General features: G+C 31.1%; 2 protein-coding genes across 2 annotated transcripts; both read right to left on the bottom strand.

Moving 5' to 3' along the window:
- Nucleotides 1-1,471: 1,471 nt before the first annotated feature.
- Nucleotides 1,472-10,739, bottom strand: LOC111674521 (indole-3-acetaldehyde oxidase-like). The gene is made up of 7 exons (XM_023435142.2): nt 10,514-10,739; nt 5,536-5,708; nt 4,729-5,475; nt 4,410-4,643; nt 2,405-4,345; nt 1,854-2,331; nt 1,472-1,782 (listed from the first exon to the last, which is right to left on the bottom strand). Exons 1-7 carry the CDS (start codon nt 10,551-10,553, stop codon nt 1,592-1,594), a joined length of 3,804 nt encoding a protein of 1,267 aa, XP_023290910.2. The 5' UTR covers nt 10,554-10,739; the 3' UTR covers nt 1,472-1,591.
- Nucleotides 10,740-13,151: 2,412 nt separating this feature from the next.
- Nucleotides 13,152-18,892, bottom strand: LOC111674526 (indole-3-acetaldehyde oxidase-like). Its single transcript, XM_023435145.2, has 8 exons — nt 18,612-18,892; nt 18,385-18,557; nt 17,016-17,756; nt 16,186-16,419; nt 15,681-16,119; nt 14,587-15,615; nt 14,207-14,527; nt 13,152-14,138 (listed from the first exon to the last, which is right to left on the bottom strand). The coding sequence occupies exons 1-8, from the start codon at nt 18,649-18,651 to the stop codon at nt 13,333-13,335; spliced, it is 3,783 nt and encodes a 1,260-aa protein (XP_023290913.2). The 5' UTR covers nt 18,652-18,892; the 3' UTR covers nt 13,152-13,332.
- Nucleotides 18,893-21,386: the final 2,494 nt, after the last annotated feature.

Genomic DNA, 21,386 nt, shown 5'->3' on the forward strand with positions numbered 1-21,386 from the left:
TTGGAACGCTTGGAGAAGTTTGTCGTTCTAAGTGACAAATGTCTCACTGTGCAGTATGAGGAAATTAATGTAAACTAAATTTTAGTTTTATTTTTTATAAGAGGTGTGGTTCTTTTAAGTATGATATATGACATTTGTTTGCATTATAGACATTCTTCATGAGCCACTTTTATACTTGTACTGCATATTAATGCAAATATGTACATAGAAAATCTTAAGCTTGTGTAAAATTAAATTGTGAATACATACATATTTTGGTAGTTTGCTTGTACGTTTAAAAAAAATTATAAAATACAACATGGGCGACCACAAAAATCCATAAATTTTCACACAATTTGACAGTTTTGGCACCTTAAGCCAAAAACACTTTGACAGCTAAGTTCATAAAATAAATACATATGCTTACGCACACGCTTACATGAGACACTCACTCTTATGAATATGTACATATGTATGCATTTATGTATTATATTGTATTTAGGCGACTTAAGGAATAATTGTATGAATGAGTTATTTACACTTAATTCAATAAAAACTGTTTGAGGAAATGTAAATAAAAAAGTTTACTAATTGTTGACAATTGAAAATGTTTTTGTTTCCTGTGATGTAAAAAATATTGATATCATTGATTTATGTTGTGCGCATGCCCAGAGGATACAAGTGATTTATTCCGACTTATACATGTACATATATATGTATAAATAAAATGAGCGCTAGGTACTAATTTTTTTATCTGTGTTTAGTTCATTAATATTGTCACACACCATTCAGTCAATCATTTATGAATTCATCTTTAAAGATATTAATCGCTTATTTTAAGTTTATTACGCACATTTTCCATACAAAATTCTTACAATAAATTATCAATAACTTTATTAAGCATTTATGAATATGGGAATTAATGATTCGTTTGTAAAGTATATTCGTTATTTGGTATACACTCATACTTTCTTATTCTTCTTTTTTAAGGAAGGGAATGGATACATAAAAAAACGAATTTACGATTTTTGTATGGGGTAACGATTGACTTTCTTGTAGGACAAAAAAATGCTAAAACAGCTGTACAGTCAGTAGCTAGGGATATCCCTAAATATTTAAAAGAAAGTTTGGGACTTTTCCGCCGAACTGCAGGGGTTTGTTCGTATGTTTAAAGTTCCTGTATGTCTAGAAGAAGCTTAAGGCTACTCCATCAACTATTATTTAGCAACCAATATTGTTTTGGTTATAGATAACCAACATTTATTTTATTTTTGGTCTGTGTATATACATACCTGCGGTATTTTACAAAATAAGTCCATACATACATACATACATACATACATACATACATACATACATACATACATACATACATACATACATACATACATAAATACATACATACATACATACATACATACATACATACATACATACATACATACATACATACATACATACATACATACATGCATGCATACATACATACATAAACTTGTTAATTGATTTTTATTTAACATAAAAAGTTAACAACGATTAAAATACATTTATAATTTAAAATGCATACATTTAATACATTTAATATCGAATAAAAGTTTAGTACTTCTACAGTTTAGTACTTGTTTGCTAGAGTCATCATGGTGACATCCGTTCCACAATTTAAAAGAATATAATCGGGTGTCATAGGGGCTCTTAAAGTTATCCATTTCTTCGGCAATTCAGCATCATCTCGTGCTGATTGCATTGCCTGTTGTAGAGCAAAAGCTACATTAACTGGCAAGCATATGGAAGGTTCTCCAGTTGCTAAAAAAGTAAATGTGTAATTACATACTTAGAGATATATGTCATTGGTTAAGAAATCACTGTCTACTTACCTTTTGATCTCATAAAACCTGCCGGATTTGGACTTTGTGCCAAAAGTTCAATACGAAAATCTATTGGAATATCTTTAGCTCCAGGTGGTTTGTAGTTCCATGTACGATTTGTTTTAAGTTCTCCAGTGGTTTTGTCTGTGACACAGAGTTCGGTTGTCCAGTAGCCTAAACCCATTACAAATGCGCCTTCTACCTGTCCAACATCAACATTTGGATTTAAACTTTCTCCAGCATCCTGCAATATGTCTACGCGTTTGACGAGATAATTTCCTGTTAAGACATCTAGTTCAACTTCAGTGAGACCAAGTGAACACACAGTATATGGGTCCATTTCACCAGTTTTACAGCCATCACTTGCTATTAAATTTAAATTACGATTATGAGCTTCATTTATTATACTCTTCCAATTAGGATCTTTTAGTTCTTCCTTAATAGGTTTGAGAAGTTCATTCAACGCATTGCAACATTTGCGCACAGCCTAATTGGGGCATTATAAAAAAGTTTTATTGGATTGATGCATAATAAAACAACATTTATAAAATAGTACTTACAAAGCAAACAGTTTCACTACCAATTGAACCTCCTGTTACCATTGAATTAGCGCCGTTAATGCTATTACTGCCCTCAATTCGAATTAACTCTAGAGGAATGTCCAATGTGTGACTTGCTACTTGAGCAATTTTTGTGTTCATGCCCTGACCCATTTCTATGCCGCCATGTGTAATAACAACTGTACCATCACCATGATAAATTGCTACAGTTGCAGGGAATTGTCCAAAATAACCAATATGATATTCCATAGTAGCCAAACCAATACCTCGTTTAATCCATCGGTTTTGCTTATTGAACTCAATGATTTCTTGTCTTCTTATTTTATATTGAGTTGAGTCGATAAATCGTGGTATCATGGACGCCATTTTGTGCCCAGGAATTAAATTAGTCAGTCGAATCTCTAAGGGATCCAGACCCAATTCAAAGGCTGCATGTTCTATGATATTTTCTATCATAGCTATGCCTTCTACAGAACCCGGGGCTCTGCATGCTGTATTATTTGGAGAATCGGTCAACACCATATAGCCATCCAAGATAAAGTTGTCTGAAGTGAAGTCATAACAGTTTTTTGATACCAGCAAGGTATGACCCATTGGAGATTCATTAGGAGAATATCCAGCGTCTTCATAAAATTTAGAAATTAGTTTGACGAATTTACCCGACTCTTTCACATAAAAATTGTAGTCCACATTGCATGGCCACCTTTTGCCTAAAGTATCCATCATTGACTCAATAGATTGAACAAAACGGACTGGTCTGTTCAGTTTGTAGGCTGCCAAAGCAGCGCTACAAGCGACAGGATTACAACGCGTGGCCTTACCACCATAACCACCACCAAGGCGACGGGTTATAACTTGAACTTCATTATTTTTCAGGTTCAGTAGATTTGAAACCACAATTTGAACCAAGTCCATCCACTGCGTAGCAACATACAATTGAATGCCACCTTCAGAAGGTATGGCTACAGTGCTATGAGGTTCCATGAAGAAATGATATTGTAACCCCATTTCCAGTTCACCTTTCATCTCTAAATCATAATTGTCCGTTTTCATTGCATCTTCTGTAGCATCAGATTTAATAGAATGTTGTATCCTGTTTGATGGCCCACCATTTAAAACTTCCCTAAGGGTGGAAAATACTTCTTTGGTGCTGCCCTCATACTTAATTTTGATCAATTCAGCTGCTTTATATGCCAAAGTATTTGATTCGGCCACTACAATACCAACCGGTTGGTTATAAAATTTGACTTCTCCAGTTAAGAAAAGTTCCTCCTCTTCGACAAAGAAAAAGTTGTCTGGTACGGAAATAAGATTTTTTCCAGGTACATCTTTAGCTGTAAATACAGCCACTACACCAGGTAATTTCATTGCCTCAGTTGAATCAATGTCAATCACTGTAGCACCAACCTTCTTAGCCGAAAAAAAGGCAGCCCAAAGTTGCTGTGACTGAGGAGGTAAATCGTTGGTAAATATTGCTTCGCCAGAGCACTGCAAGAGACCTTCATGTTTCTCCGTAGGTTTTTTTACAGGATAATCATGTTCATTTTTTTCAAATATTTGCCTGCCGCTAGAAACAGGTCTGTTGAGAATATTACCGCCAGATATGTATTTTGAATCAAGTTTATTGGAAGGAGCATAAGCCAATAAAAATTTATAGAATAAACCCTGAGCTAATTTAACTCTGTACTCTGGAGAAGGTTCTGGCAAAACTATATCAGCTTTTAATTCAGTTTGCAATAATGTTAGAGCTTCTTTAATAGTAGACAATTCAAATAGGGGCTTATTTAATAAATATGTCTCCAACTGAAGAGCTCTTGCAAAACCTGGATTGATACCACCATAACATATACGTGTAGACTTAACTATATAATTAGGTTTACGTGCCTGGATTAGTATAGCTGCATTTACATAGGCATGTGCGTTTTGGGCTCTTGGCATTATCTAAAATAAAAAATTTACTATAATGGCTTAATATTTTTTAAATACTTATGTATATAAAACAAACCTTGTACGAATCGAAAATGTACTCCTCACTACTATAAGGTTTCAAATCAAAACATTTAATTATCTTATTGGTCATTGGAGTTTTTAGATATTCTGAGAGTGAAAGAACGCATTCTTCATTAAATGACTCCTGTACAACTACATGTACGTCGAGTGCTTCAAACACTAAGTATACATCAGAAGGGAATTCGGGGTGCTGGTGTTTCATAGATAAGTTACCCGCTAAAGTACCCATCTGAAATAGATGTGATCAAATAATTGCATTTGTTATTTATCTTATCTAAAAGCCCTTTAATTTTTGATTAAACCAAATGACTTACATTTCTTACTGGCACATTAGCAACTAAATCAAAATGTTTCCAAAGTTTCTTGCAGTACTCAAATCCTTTTGACATTGCTGCTTTCTCAAATATTTCCATCGTTTCAGTAAGACTTAAGTTACCACCTAATCTCAAAGAATTTGTTGTTAATTTGTAATCATGTAATTCAGGTATGGAATTAATGTCGATAAATGTTCGAATAGAACTAGAGCGTCGGAAAACACCATGAGCCGTATTTCCAGATACTAGAGAGTATTCCTTCCCCTTTAGTTCAGAGAATATTTTAAATATTTCATCCAATGAGTTGGGCCAGAACCATTGTTCACCGCTGTCATAGGACAAGGAAATATATTGCTTTCTTTTATCTTTGCAGTTGCCGCTACAACTTTGTCCAGTCTTGGGACAAGTTTTATTAGACAGGTCTTCAATATCTTGACATTCTTCGGGAATTTTAATGTTACTATCTACAGCCAATGATTTCATTGCATCTAGAATTGGTCGATAACCTGTACAACGGCATATATTGCCCCCAAATGAGTTTTCTACCTCTTCCATGGTTACTTTACAATTTTTGCTTCTTAACAGTCCATACATATTCATAACGAATCCCGGTGAGCAGTAACCACATTGAGTGCCATTCATTTTAGCAAGTCTTTTTTGAATGGGATGGAAGCCATCGCGTTTATTACCGATACCCTCACATGTCGTAATTTCTAAATCCAGACAAGTATTTAATAGCGTGAGACACTGTTTTAAATAAAGAATTAATAAATTCCTGACTATATATTTTCTATGTAGCGAACTTACAGAGTTTAAAGCCCATGTTTTGATCTCCCCAGTAACCGAATGTTTTCCAGTAGCAACGCAAATGCAAACACCACATCCGCCTTCTTGGCACATGAATTTGGTACCAGGTAAACCAGCATAATCCCGAATAAATGTATTCAAAGTTATGTCAGCTGGTAAACTTTCCAAATTTACTGAAAATCAAAACGATAAATAGAAACATACATATTTAATCTATATATATAAAATTCTAACGTTACTGACTGACTGACTGACTGACTGACTGATTGACTGATTCATCATCGCACAGCCTAAACGGTTAAAGCTAAAGAGCTGAAATTTGGACAGGGGGTTGGTCTCCCACCAAATAGATCCACTAAGACGGGATTTTTGGAAATTCGAATGTTTAGGGGGTAAAAAAGGGTAAAAACGGGTAAAATCGGTAACCTCATATCTCCTAAACTAGAAAAGATACAAAAATAGTTTAAAGCTTATCGTCGTTCATTTAAAAAATAAGCGGACAGGTGTCTGGTACTTTTTTCAATTTCGGCCCCTTTAGGGAATAAACGGGTAAAAACTGTATTTTGGTACTTTTTTTGCACCCCATGTATCTTTCAAACCAGTGAACATTCAAACAATATTTTTGACTCCTTCATAACTTGACGAAAAAATAAAAATATAAATTTAGTACTTTTTGGTTATTCGGATGTTTAAGGGGTGAAAATTGTACCTATTTTTGGTACTTTTTTCATAAAACATTGATTTTGGTTTATTAACTTATACATATAAATACGTAATAACGGGCTCCCACTACGATGTTGCAACATTTTGGAATAGAATTTTTATATTCGTTAATGAAATTAAGCATGTAGAGCCCGGAGTAAATGAGAATCTATAAAAGGGGACTTTTTGGTACATTTTCGTTCTTCAAAAGGTACTTTTTGGATTTTTGTATAATATTGAACCTAGAAACATGAAATTAAGCATGTAGAGCCCGGAGTAAATGAGAATATATAAAAGAGAATTTTTGGTACTGTTTCGTTCTACAAAAGGTACTTTTTATGAGAATCTATAAAAGGGGACTTTTTGGTATTTTTTCGTTCTTCAAAAGGTACTTTTTGAATTTCCTATAATATTGAACCTAGAAACATGAAATTAAGTATGTAGAGGATAGATTAAGTGAGAAACTATAAAAGGGGACTTTTGGTACTTTTTCGTTCTTCAAATGGTACTTTTTGGATTTTTGTATAATATTGAACCTAGAAACATGAAATTAAGCATGTAGAGCCCGGAGTAAATGAGAATCTATAAAAGGGGACTTTTTGGTACTTTTTCGTTCTTCAAAAGGTACTTTTTGAATTTCCTATAATATTGAAGCTAGAAACATGAAATATAAGTATGTATAGCCCGGAGTAAATGAGAATCTATAAAAGGGGACTTTTTGGTACTTTTTCGTTCTTCAAAAGGTACTTTTTGAATTTCCTATAATATTGAACCTAGAAACATGAAATTAAGTATGTAGAGGATGGATTAAGTGAGAACCTATAAAAGGGACTTTTGGTACTTTTTCGCTCTTCAAATGGTACTTTTTGGATTTTTGTATAATATTGAACCTAGAAACATGAAATTAAGCATGTAGAGCCCGGAGTAAATGAGAATCTATAAAAGGGGATTTTTTGGTACTTTTTCGTTCTTCAAAAGGTACTTTTTGAATTTCCTATAATATTGAACCTAGAAACATGAAATTTAGTATTTAGTATTTAGAGCCCGGAGTAAATGAGAATCTATAAAAGGGGACTTTTTGGTACTTTTTCGTTCTTCAAAAGGTACTTTTTGAATTTCCTATAATATTGAACCTAGAAACATGAAATTAAGTATGTAGAGGATGGATTAAGTGAGAACCTATAAAAGGGACTTTTGGTACTTTTTCGTTCTTCAAAAGGTACTTTTTTGGATTTTTGTATAATATTGAACCTAGGAACATGAAATTAAGCATGTAGAGCCCAGAGTAAATGAGAATCTATAAAAGGAGACTTTTTGGTACTGTTTCGTTCTACAAAAGATACTTTTTGAGTTTTCTATAAAATTTAACCTAGAAACATGAAACTAAGCATGTAGAGCCCGGAGTAAATGAGAATCTATAAAAGGGGACTTTTCGTTCATCAAAAGGTACTTTTTGAATTTTTTATAATATTGAACCTAGAAACATGAAATTAAGTATGTAGAGCCTGGATTAAGTGCGAACATATAAAAGGGGACTTTTTGAAACCTTTTCTTTCTTCAAAAGGTACTTTTTGGATTTTTGTATAATATTGAACCTAGAAACGTGAAATTAAGCATGTAGAGCCCGGATTAAGTGAGGACCTATAAAAGGGGACTTTTTGGTACTTTTCCATTCTTTAAAAGGTACATTTTAAATTTTCTATAATATTGAACCTAGAAACATGAAATTAAGCGTTTAGAGCCTAGATTAAGTGAGAAACTATAAAAGGGCACTTTTTGGTATTTTTTCGGTCTTCAAAAGGTACTTTTTGTGTTTTTTATAATATTGATCCTAGAAACATGAAATTAAGCATGTAGAGCACGTAGAAAATGAGAATCTGTAAAAGCGGACTTTTTGGTACTTTTTCGTTCTACAAAAGGTACTTTTTGAGTTTTCTATAAAATTTAACCTAGAAAAATGAAATTAAGCATGTAGACCCCGGAGTAAATGAGAATCTATAAAGGGGACTTTTTGGTACTTTTTCGTTCTTCAAAAGGTACTTTTTGAATTTCCTACAATATTGAACCTAGAAACATGAAATTAAGTATGTAGAGGATGGATTAAGTGAGAACCTATAAAAGGGGACTTTTGGTACTTTTTCGTTCTTCAAAAGGTACTTTTTGGATTTTTGTATAATATTGAACCTAGAAATATGAAATTAAGCATGTAGAGCCCGTAGTAAATGAGAATCTATAAAATGAGACTTTTTGGTACTGTAAATGAGAATATATAAAAGGAGACTTTTTGGTACTGTTTCGTTCTACAAAAGGTACTTTTTATGAGAATCTATAAAGGGGGACTTTTTGGTATTTTTTCGTTCTTCAAAAGGTACTTTTTGAATTTCCTATAATATTGAACCTAGAAACATGAAATTAAGTATGTAGAGGATGGTACTTTTGAACCTAGAAACATGAAATTAAGTATGTAGAGGATGGATTAAGTGAGAACATATAAAAGGGGACTTTTGGTACTTTTTTTTTTTTGTGTTCTTTTGGTACTTTTTGGATTTTTGTATAATATTGAACCTAGAAACATGAAATTTAGCATGTAGAGCCCGTAGTAAATGAGAATCTATAAAATGAGACTTTTTGGTACTGTTTCGTTCTACAAAAGGTACTTTTTGAGTTTTCTATAAAATTTAACCTAGAAACATGAAATTAAGCATGTAGAGCCCGGAGTAAATGAGAATCTATAAAAGGGGACTTTTTGGTACTTTTTCGTTCTTCAAAAGGTACTTTTTGAATTTCCTATAATATTGAACCTAGAAACATGAAATTAAGTATGTAGAGCCCGGAGTAAATGAGAATCTATAAAAGGGGACTTTTTGGTACATTTTCGTTCTTCAAAAGGTACTTTTTGGATTTTTGTATAATATTGAACCTAGAAACATGAAATTAAGCATGTAGAGCCCGGAGTAAATGAGAATATATAAAAGAAGAATTTTTGGTACTGTTTCGTTCTACAAAAGGTACTTTTTATGAGAATCTATAAAAGGGGACTTTTTGGTATTTTTTCGTTCTTCAAAAGGTACTTTTTGAATTTCCTATAATATTGAACCTAGAAACATGAAATTAAGTATGTAGAGGATAGATTAAGTGAGAACCTATAAAAGGGGACTTTTGGTACTTTTTTCTTCTTGGTTTTTGATTTGGTACTTTTTTATATTTTTGTATAATATGAATTAAATATAGATATAAAATTAGGATAAATATAAAAGAATATATAAAAGACTTTTGGTACTTTCTACAAAGTTACTTTTAAAGGTACTTTTTATGAGAATCGGGACTTTTTGGTATTTTTTCGTTCTTCAAAAGGTACTTTTTGAATTTCCTATAATATTGAACCTAGAAACATGAAATTAAGTATGTAGAGATGATGGATTAAGTGAGAACCTATAAAAGAGGACTTTTGGTACTTTTTCGTTCTTCAAATGGTACTTTTTGGATTTTTGTATAATATTGAACCTAGAAACATGAAATTAAGCATGTAGAGCCCGTAGTAAATGAGAATCTATAAAATGAGACTTTTTGGTACTGTTTCGTTCTACAAAAGGTACTTTTTGAGTTTTCTATAAAATTTAACCTAGAAACATGAAATTAAGCATGTAGAGCCCGTAGTAAATGAGAATCTATAAAAGGGGACTTTTTGGTACTTTTTCGTTCTTCAAAAGGTACTTTTTGAATTTCCTATAATATTAAACCTAGAAACATGAAATTAAGTATGTAGAGCCCGGACTTCACTGGTACTGGTACTTTTAGAGCTTTCTAAAATATTGAATATATAAACATAAAATTAAACACGCAGTATCCCAATTGAACGAAAATTGAAAAAGCATACTCTGGTACTTTTTTGTTCTTTTACTAATACTTTTCGAATTTTCTATAATATTGAACCTAAAAATATTAAATTGGACATGTAGCTTCCTGATTGTATAAAAATCTTTATGCGATTTTTTTGGTTTCTGGTTGAAAATTAAACATGCGTCATTCTGATTTAATGAAAATGTATAAAAAGGCACTGTCTGGTACTTTTTCGTTCTTCAACTGTTTTTTCTAATTTTCTGTAATATTGAGGCTAGAATCAATCAAACTTAAAGAGTTCTCTAAAAGGGGAATTTTTGATATTGCAGATATATATATATATACATTTACAATAATGATATTTATTTTATTCCATTACGATGAGGGTAGCGAAGCACACTGGGTATAGCTAGTATTAAATAAACATATAACTTACCGGAATAGGGTTTGCCATTTATAGAAAATTTCGTTATCATTTTATTTAAGCTTTTAATTGGCGTTCGGACTGATTTCTTTTTTTTTAATTTGTTATATAAGGAAGAATAAACAATATTTAATAAATAATTTTGCTTTACAGTTTCAAGTACAAAACTATTGCGCACCAGATCTCAACTTTAAATGTAGTTTGAACGCGAATGAATAAACGTTTTCTATAGAAATGTCTTTTATTAATATTATACACTTTTTCATTTGAGAGTCTCTTGGCTGTAAGAGCGGTAGATAAGTTAGGGTATTAGTTCTAAATGAGAAAATTCTTATAAAAATAACGTTATATCAGTGAATGAAAAAGCTAACAAAGCCCTCCAGCTATCGAAAACAACACAAACATACATATGTCATACGCAATAATTACAATATTAGAATTACAAAGGCGAAATAACAATAAAAATATACTTAATAAATTAAAACACGACTATATCGAATGATTTGATATTGTCAACTTATTTTAAAGAAATGTTTTTTTATTAGGCATATTGACATATTTAAACTATCGAAAATTTTAAAATATAAAGTAACATTCACAATGCTAGCAACAATTTGGTTTTTTGTCTATCCCTTTTTCTTAATCATCATTTGTCATATAATTTTCCTGTCATTTTTAGTACAAAAATGTAACTAATGTTGTGTGAAAAGTTGAACATACTTGAACTTCAGTTTTATTTTGTATGAAAAATTTGTTAACGTTTATTTCATAATAATTTTAAAAACAAAAAATATCAATGAAAAGATTGGCATGCATATTATATAAAAAACTATTAAGAGAAATGTTACAAAATCAAATAGTAAAATTGTGGTCCTGAAAATGTTGCTAGCATTGTGAATCCGGCTTAAAGAAACTAATTATTTATGAATAATTGCACCACATATGAAGGTTTTATTTATAATAATTTCTAAAAAGCTTTTAGAACAAATTTTGAGCACAACTTTTAGTTTCCTCATTGTTATTGTTTATATATACATTATTTATCAAAAGATTGCCAAGCAAATATGTTGTGGTAGTCGGATCGTGTGCGGTAAATTTGATTATATGTACATGTCAGTTAAGATGAAAACGTAATTATACCTGCCGTTCGTCATAACCGAGATCGATTGTTTATACAAATAATTTGAAAATATGTAGAGTCATCAACACAATTAGTTTGTTTTTGCTTTTTTTGTATATTATTTTAGAAAGAATTTGAAAAATTATTGTATTATTGCAAACGATCTGATAAGATTAACAATGAAGAGAGAGTGAGAAATAGAGAGAGGAAAGTGGAAGAGAATGTGTGCATTTTCAGGCTATATATCAGTCTATGTGTGTAATTCTTATATACAATGATCAGCTAGGCGAACTATATTTATGTATGTTCTGGCTTGTACAACATTTCAAGTTCACAAGAAATCAAGAAAATGTTGTCAAAACACAAAATCGTAATCATATCCCGCGCAAAAAAAAAAATTAAAAATAGTGATTGGTTTTAAATCTAATTTTTTACTATTTACAATGCTTATATTTTTATAAAAATATTATATTTAAAGTTTAAATTTTAAACAAATTAATGTCTAATTATTTTAATCAAAAGCAATTATTTTGTTGTCAGAATACCTATCTTATAAGATTAGTTTTATTTCATTGGTTTTTACGGTATTTTTTTTAATATTTTGTCTTATGGTTATCAATAGTGAAAGAGAGAGTGGTTGGTGATACAAAAATTATGTTTTGAAATATTTTATTGAATTGTACTGTTTTGTTTCATAATCCTTTCAAATGAAAATAAATTTACTGTAGATTAATAGTGTGTTCCTACAACGCCCAATGTAACATTTTGAAAAATGCATAGGAGAAGAATAAGCTATCTCAAGATTCAAGTTAGTTAGTGCCGTGCGATTTATATGACGATATATACAATTTTATACCAATTTCATATATAATGTTACAAACCTACTGAATGCACAGAAGAAAATAAAATTCAAAATTACACAGAAAATTCTTAATTTTTTTTTTACTTAAATAGGATCACGATATTCGCAAAATTAAGTGCTCAAAATTCGTAAATTCTTTATTGAAAAAATTTCAGGATTTTTCTTATTAAAGTAATATACTATTTACAAAAACTTTCATAAATATCCGCATTTCCAAACAATTATTTTACTGAAACAAAATTTTTTATTGATTCTATAAAAATTTTGTTAAAAAATATACAAAAAATCTAATATTCTATAAAAGTATTTATGTATATACTTCCAACAATTTTATTTCACATTCTAGTCACTATTATTTTATACTGTGAAAACTGAAACACTTATGCATTAAATGATATAAACCAAATAAGAATTATATCAATTCATTTTAGAACATTCCAAAACTTGTTTTATTGTTGTATTCCATATGCTGACATGTTCGTTATAAGCACAAACAAAAATATTTAAAAAATCGAAATTAATTTTAAGCAAACGGTTATTAAGAAAAATGTTGTGCATATTTTTTCTGTGTCAGGGAGTACTGTATGTGAAAAAATGTATCCTACTTTGATATTAAAATTAAAATCCATACACTGAACTGTTGTAACAAATATTTGAATCAAATAGCATTTCAAGTTATAATGAAACCAACACCTTCGTTTATTGATTAAAAATATCACAACAATTTTAAATGTAAAATGTTCTGATATGCTAGCAAATTAATGCAAGCTAACATTAGAAAAAATGCTAATTAGCAATATAATTATTTAAGTATGCACATTAAGTATATGAATGTGTAAAAAAATTTAATTATTGTAAGGAGAAAGTAGATATATCATTACCAGCATTCAAAACAAACGTTTCGGGAGTAGTTGGTGCTCCAAAACGAATCCATTCTTTCTTCAGACCGGCGTCCTTGCGTGCCGAATGCAACGCGTGTTCCTTAGCAAATATTGCGCTGATTGCTAGACAACTGGGAGGTTCGCCTGTTGCTTTAGAACGTAGAAACCCAGCAGGGTTCGGATTACCAGGCAAAAGTTCAATGCGAAAATCTATAGGAATATCCTTAGCACCGGGAGGTTTATAGTTCCACGTGCGATTAGTCATTAATTGGCCAGTGGTGCGGTCATATACCAGCTGTTCAGTTAGCCAATAGCCTAAGCACATAACGAATGCTCCTTCTATTTGCCCAATATCAATGAAAGGATTTAAACTTTCACCAGCATCTTCTAATATATCAACTCGTTTTATCAAGTGATTGCCCGTTAAAATATCTACTTCAAGTTCGGTAAGAGATAAACCATAAATATTATAGTTTTGCATGTCACCTACTTTATAATGATCGCTGGCAATTAGATTAATATTTTTTACCCATGCTGCTTGCACAACTTCAGCCCAAGTAGCGTTTTTTTTCAGAGATTCTTTTATAGGTTTTAAGCGGTCGTTTAAGGTATTGCAAGCCTTTCGAACAGCAAAACAAACACTTTCACTACCCACACTTCCACCAGTAACCATTGAATTAGCTCCATTCAAGGTATCGCTAGCTTCAATTTTCACAAATTCCACTGGAATTCCTAATACGTAAGCTGCCACCTGTGTTATTTTCGTATTCATACCTGTAATTTTATATTACAAAATACATAATTAAAAAAAGCTAGATATGAAATTATAGAAATTATATTACCTTGGCCCATTTCAATTCCCCCATGAGATATGACCACTGAACCATCACTGTGATAAATGGAAACTGTAGCGGGATACTGACCAAAATAAAGAAGAGGGTAATCAATAATTGCTAAACCCAAACCTCGTTTAATCCACCTATTTTTTTCATTAAAACTGTCAATTTCCTGTCGTCGTTTCCTATACTCAGTCGTTTTAAGAAAACGTGGCAATAACTCATTCATTTTATGACCTGATTGTAAGTTAACAAGACGGGCATCCGCAGGGTCCACATTTGTCTCAAAAGCAATGTGCTCCAAAATGTTTTCAATCATAGCAATACCTTGAAGAGAAAAGTTTTATCTAATCATCATAGTTGTAAATATTTCTTATCAATATTACCTTCAACAGAACCTGGGGCACGACACCAAGTGGAACTGGTAGCGTCGGTGATAACAGAGTTTCCCTCCAATTTGTAATTGTCTGCCGAGAATGCATAACAGTTTTTTGCGCATAATGTTGAAAGGTCTGGTACGGGATTTTCATTTAGGGTGCAACCAGCATCTTCATAAAAAATATTTTTTAAACCAACAATTTTGCCATTTGATTTAACATGAAATTCATAATCTGAACGACAACCCCATCGCTTGCCATTTGAATTCATCATAGATTCAATGGATTGCACAAAACGTGCAGGTCGGTTAAGTTTGTATGCTGCTAGTGAAGCGGCGCAAGCAACAGCGTTTCCCCGAGAGATCTTACTACCATATCCACCTCCAAGACGTCTGACTTTCATTTGAATGTCAGCAGCCTTCATTTGCAGCATTTTCGAAATAACACTTTGTGTGTGATCTATCCATTGAGTGGTGGCCCATACTTGAAGTCCTTCTTCGAATGGAACTGCAATACATGTTTGCGGTTCCATTGTAAAATGGTACTGCAATCCCATTTCAAAGATACCTTTTCCTGTTATGTCAGCATTATCAGTTAATTTAATGTCCTTAATATCCGACGGAGCGACATTATGTACTCGATCCATTCTATTATTAGCGAAAACGTCTGCCAAAGTTGGCATTATCAAGTCACTACCTTTTGAATAGATGACTTTTACTTTAGAAGTTGCTCTATTAGCAATATCGCTTGAAACAGCAACAACCATTCCCAGCGGTTGATCATAATAGCGTACAATCTCGGCTGTAAACAATTCCTCAACTTCGTAGCCGAATTCGGGATCAACAGTGGTATTTGAGCCAGGTATATCTTTTGCTGAAAAAAATGCAATAACACCTGGCATTTTCAAGGCTTCGGATGCATCGATTTGTTCGATAGATGCTCCGACTTTTGTAGCATTAACAAATGCACAATGTACAGAATCATCCGTAGTTAAAACGTCGTTCATGTACGTGGCTTCACCGGAGCATTGAATTATTGCTAATAAAAACAGAATGTTGTTATATGTGCGATCTTAAAGATAAAAGTTTTAAATATAAATCTACCTTCAACTTTTTGTAATGGCTGTGTAATAGGATAATTATTTTTTTGAGACTCAAATGTTTGTAAACCCGAAGAGAGGTCACGTTTTAATATTGGACCTCCACTTTTAAATTCTGGTTTTACTTTATCGGCTGGCGCAATATCTAGGAGACATTTGAGCATGAGACCGCAGGCCAGTTTTCGACGATATTCAGGAGAAGGATCAGGTAAAACGGCATTAGGTTCCAAAATATTTTGCAGCTCCGCAAATATCTTCTCAACCACGGCCTTATCGTGAAATATTTCGCCTTTGAGAAGCTCCTCTACACTAGAGGCATGAACAAATTCTGGTGTTATGCCACCAAAACAAATGCGAACATTATTAACTTTTCCTGATTTTTCGACATCAAATAAAAATCCTGCATTAACAAAGGCGTGTGCATTTTGGGCACGGGGCATTATCTTCAAAAAGAAATGCTCAAAATAATTGAGTGATACATATTAATATAGATCACAAATTGATCTTACCTTATAGGATTTAAATATAAATTTTTCCTTGGGATAAGCTTTTAATATGAATGCATTAATAACCATTTTCGGTGTATTGTTCTTTAAAAACTCGGATAACGACATAGTTTCCTGTTTTACTGCATCCAAATTTACGAGCACTTGTGCATCTAATGTTTCAAATGTAATAAATACATCAGACGGAAATTCCGAATAACTCTTCTTTGTTGAAATATTTCCAGCTAAAGTGCCTAACTAAGATATAGTTTCAATTAAACATTTAAAGACATTTAAATGTAATTTATACAATAGCCCTCTTATTTACAAACAACTTTCCATACGAAATCAAATTTATAAACCTTTTATAAAATAAAAATTTTGTTTGTGAATAAGGGTTAGAGTTTCTACTCTGAGGATTTTCATAATATTAAGGCAGCATCTTTTGCCTTATTCATAATAAGGTATCAAAAGTTTGTTGAACAAATTTTGTATGAAAAATTGTCTTATAAACCTTGTTATGCCTTGTTATGAATAAGGCCCATAAAATATAAAACATTTGATAAACAATAAAAGTAAAATAAATTCAAACATAATATGTATGTACAAGATTCAAAATTCGCATTTGTTTACTTAATTATTTGAACAACAGCACAAATTTTACGTTAAGCTGTTTAAATATTGTCTATCAAAATTTTAGCTGCGACAATGTTAACTTAACAAAAATATAAAGTTATTTATAATGTTTTTACTATCGATTAATTGTAATTTTTGATTTTGACATATATATTAGTATATACAAACATACATTCATATCTATATATAGTTTTGGATTAATAAAAATCACTACTTACATTTCTTACAGGAATATTAGCTATTAGGTCAAAGTGATTCCATAATTGCTCACAATATTCGAAACCAGATTTCTTAGAAGCTTCATTAAAAATATCCATTGTTTCAGTTAGACTTAAATTAGCACCCAATTTAATGTAATCTTTGGTAAGCTCATGATTTTTTAAATCACTTATAGCATTTACATCAATGAAGTGTTTTATATTCTCTGATCTTCTGTATACGCCGTGGGCTGTGTTGCCAGCTACCAACATATATTCGTCATTTGTGTTGATCTTCGAAAGGATGTCGAATAGTTCAGTGAGGTCTTTTGGCCAATGCCATTCACACCCATCATCATATGTCAAATATTTTAGGGGTTTATGACATGAGCCAGCACACAATTGCCCCGTTTTGGGACATTTTTTATTTAAAAGGTCTTCAATATCTTGACATTCTTCAGGAACCTGAATATTACTATCCACAGCAAATGATTTCATGGCATCCAAAATGGGTCTATAGCCGGTACAACGACATATATTGCCTCCGAAGGAATTTTCCACCTCCGCCATGCTGACTTTTCCAGCCTTGGATTCAAGTAAACCGTACATGTTCATAATAAATCCAGAGGTGCAGAATCCACATTGTGATCCATTCATTTTAGCCAAGCGTTTTTGTATAGGATGATATCCAATGCGTTTATTTCCGAGTCCTTCGTTGGTTGTAATTTCCCAATTGGCACAACAATTTAAGAATGTCAGGCACTAAATAATAAAATTATCTTGTAAATATACTTACATATTTATGTATATATACAACTGTTATTTTTGAAAGTATGAGTCCACTTTTTTTTAACGGGAAATGTAAGATTGCGATTAGAGTACTTTTTATGTATGTGATGTAAAATTTAATAACATTTCCTAGACCTGTTTTTAAAAATCAGCTCAGAAAATTATTCTGAGCTGATTGGTATACTTAAAGGTGGGTATAGGACCAATATTATTGTCCGTTACAAACATCAGCAGAAATCCAATATACCCTCCCCACTAAAGTGGTGTAGGGTATAAAAATAGGATCATATATAAAAGTACATTACTCTATCTATAACCCATTCTTTGAAAGTGGACTCATACCACTTTTCATATACATGTATATGTACATTAGATTGTCGAGGTGACAACTTTTTGTAGGAATGCTTTACAAAAATAAAAAATATTTTTTGGAAAGCAATAAGAAAAATTCGTAACATTTTGAGATTAATCTCAAACAAATTATTATTATTACTGACATCGGGATTTCGATGGCTGATGGAAAATTTTAATAATTACAGAATAAGAAATTAAACAAATTTTCACCTCGGCACAATCTAATGTACAGCTATGTATGCTTTACCGAATTCGCAGCCCATGTTTTCATTTCGCCAGTGACGGGATGTTTTCCTTTAATAGCAACCACACATGCACCACAACCACCTTCCAAGCACATAAATTTTGTGGCGGTAAGTTTAGCATGTTCTCTTATAAAAGTATTTAAAGTAATATCAGCCGGTAAAGCAGACAAATTAACTGTAAAAAAAATTAAGATAATAAAAGTATAACTTTACTAATTACCATTAATACCTGTATAAGGTTGACCATTAATTTTAAAACTCGTCGTCATATTGTAGTATTTTTATATTAGTAATTGTTTTTTTTTCAAATTAACTTTGTTAAAAAAAATTGTTGTAGCAGTTTTTCCGAAGTAATTTTATTTGAAGACCTGTTTCAGTAACATTCACTGTAAAACTGAATGATCAAGTGAATTGCAGTTAAAAAAGAGCTATTTCTAAAAGACGTATGTTTGGAGTGTCAATTTTATTTTTTCTGTTTTTTTTCATTAATAATGACAAAGCTCGTTTGAACAAATTACTTTTTATTCCTAAATGAAAATAATTGCAGTATTTGTTGAATTATTTTGTTCGTTATTAATTTTTTCTATTTCTAGTTTTGTTTATTTTTAAATGTACATTCCAATGTAGAAATAAACAACTTAAAGTATCACTACATATTATTATTAATAAATATGTATGTGGGCAATTTCATATCAGTGATCCAACAGGAAAAATCGATTTTGATAAAATTTTCACTATTGGATAGAAACAAATTTTCTGTTTTTAAATGTACTAATCTTGATGCAAATTTCATCAAAATCGTTTTTTTTTTTTGGATTTGGTCACTAGATATAAAATTGCCACATTTTTATACCCTTCACTTTCGTGAGAAGGGTATATATAAGTTTGTCATTCCGTTTGTAATTTCTATAATATAATTTTCCGACCCTATAAAGTATATATATTCTTGATCCTTATAGATAGCGGAGTCGATTAAGCCATGTCCGTCTGTCTGTCTGTCTGTCTGTCTGTCCGTCTGTCCGTCTGTCTGTCTGTCTTTCTGTTGAAATCAGTTTTTAGAGGACCCCAGATATCGGCGATGTCTGAATCTTCAATAATTCTATTAGACATGCTTTCGAGAAGATCGCTATTTAAAATCAGCAAAATCGGTCGGTAAATAACGGAGATATGAGCAAAAATCCGAGACAATCTCTGAAAATTTCATCAAAAAATTGTTAAAAAAGCAACAAAAACACTGTACATAGAAAAAGATGTACACGTGTGTGTGTAGATGTATTTGGTTTTATTCAGCTGTGTATTTTTTTGTATGTTTGGAATTCAAACATACAAAGTATACACAGCAAAAAAATATGATTTGCATTTTTTGTTAAAATAAAATAATTTTCCCTTTTGTTTTCCAAATATATTTTTTGATGAATAGAAAAAAGTATTTAAAACGTTTTCAATTATATGAGAGTAGATTGTGAGTTATTGTACAATAATTTTTATGCGAATAATGTAAGTTTGAAATTTAAAACTAACACAAATTTTTTCCAATTGCTTTTTAAAACAATTTTTTTTACGATAAACAAAAACAAAATCTACGTCTCGTCAATGTTTACCAGCAATGAATCAGAGGTCGAAGTCGACCGGCCTCGAGTCGGAGCTTAGCCGCCGCCGAACTATATTTAGTTGCTTGAGCCGCCGCCGAAACATTCGGCTTAAATCGACTCAAAATTTTTTAATGTTTTTATTAACTAGACTGTAAGATCAATTATGTTTAAAATACACTATGGTGAAGGGTATATAAGATTCGGCACAGCCGAATATAGCACTCTTACTTGTTATTTAATTAATAAATACAAATAAATATGTATTTCATCAAAATCGGAGAACATCGATTTAATTTTTTGTTAGTTTTCTTTAAATATCGTTCTTGCGTTTTTTTGTTTTATTTATTAATACATTTAGAAATAAAAAGTTTTTGAAAAATAGGAATATAAAGAGAATGATATTTTAAGTAAGATTACTGATCTTATTAAATATGTAAATGAGCGATATAGCACATGCTCTTTGTTTTTAGGAATTTTCTAATAAATTGCTTATTTCTGCATAATATTTTTTTTGTTTAGTTTAATTTTAAGCGTATATGTACGTTCACAAATTATTCTTTCAGTGTTACATCACAACGAATATATTAATTCATATATCAAATAATATTTGTATATTTTTATTAATATGCTAATGTTTTGTCTTAAAGAGAAACATTTGTATTTAGTTAAAATAAAATTTAATTACAACCATTTTATCATTGAATTTACACAAATAAATTTGTATTATTAAATTAAACACTTATAATTATTTGAATTTTCCTTAGTTTATCAAAATCAATTTTTAAACTTCTACCACTTCACAAGAGTAAAAAATACGAAATCAACATTCACATAATTTTAGAAAATGTATTAAAAAGCTTTACAAGGTGTGTAAATCTAGAACTGAATGTAAATGCGACATTTTAAATACCCTACTACCTAATACAAAATATAACTCCGGGGGATTCGTCAAATTTGTTCGTTATTAAATTAAAGTTTGTATTCAATCAAATCTTATTTCATTTATGATCATTTCAAAATTTGTTGTAAAAAGAGAAAAATTGAATGAAATTGCACTTGAAGGACAAAAAAGGAATTTTTTTATCCAAAGATTTAACCGAATTCATTATAAGAGATGTATTTTTTTATGAAAACGCAACATATTTTGTTCAAATTTGTTATAAGCGAGTTTGACTGCATAAATATTTCACTTGCAGTAGGGTACTGTATACATTTATTACCTATAAATCTTAACCGGCTTTTATATTAAATTAAACTCTCCCCCTAAAATGTACGCCTGTGAACTATGATATTTAATTTTTTTATAAGGTACATAGTAAAAGAGAAAAGAGAGTGTGAGAATTTGAGAGCAATTTAAAATTTTTAAAAACAGAGAAAAGCTTTTTGATTTTAAAATTAGTTTAAACTGAGAG

The sequence above is a fragment of the Lucilia cuprina genome, chromosome 4 (genome assembly GCF_022045245.1).
Source record: "Lucilia cuprina isolate Lc7/37 chromosome 4, ASM2204524v1, whole genome shotgun sequence".
NCBI classification, from domain to species: domain Eukaryota; kingdom Metazoa; phylum Arthropoda; class Insecta; order Diptera; family Calliphoridae; genus Lucilia; species Lucilia cuprina.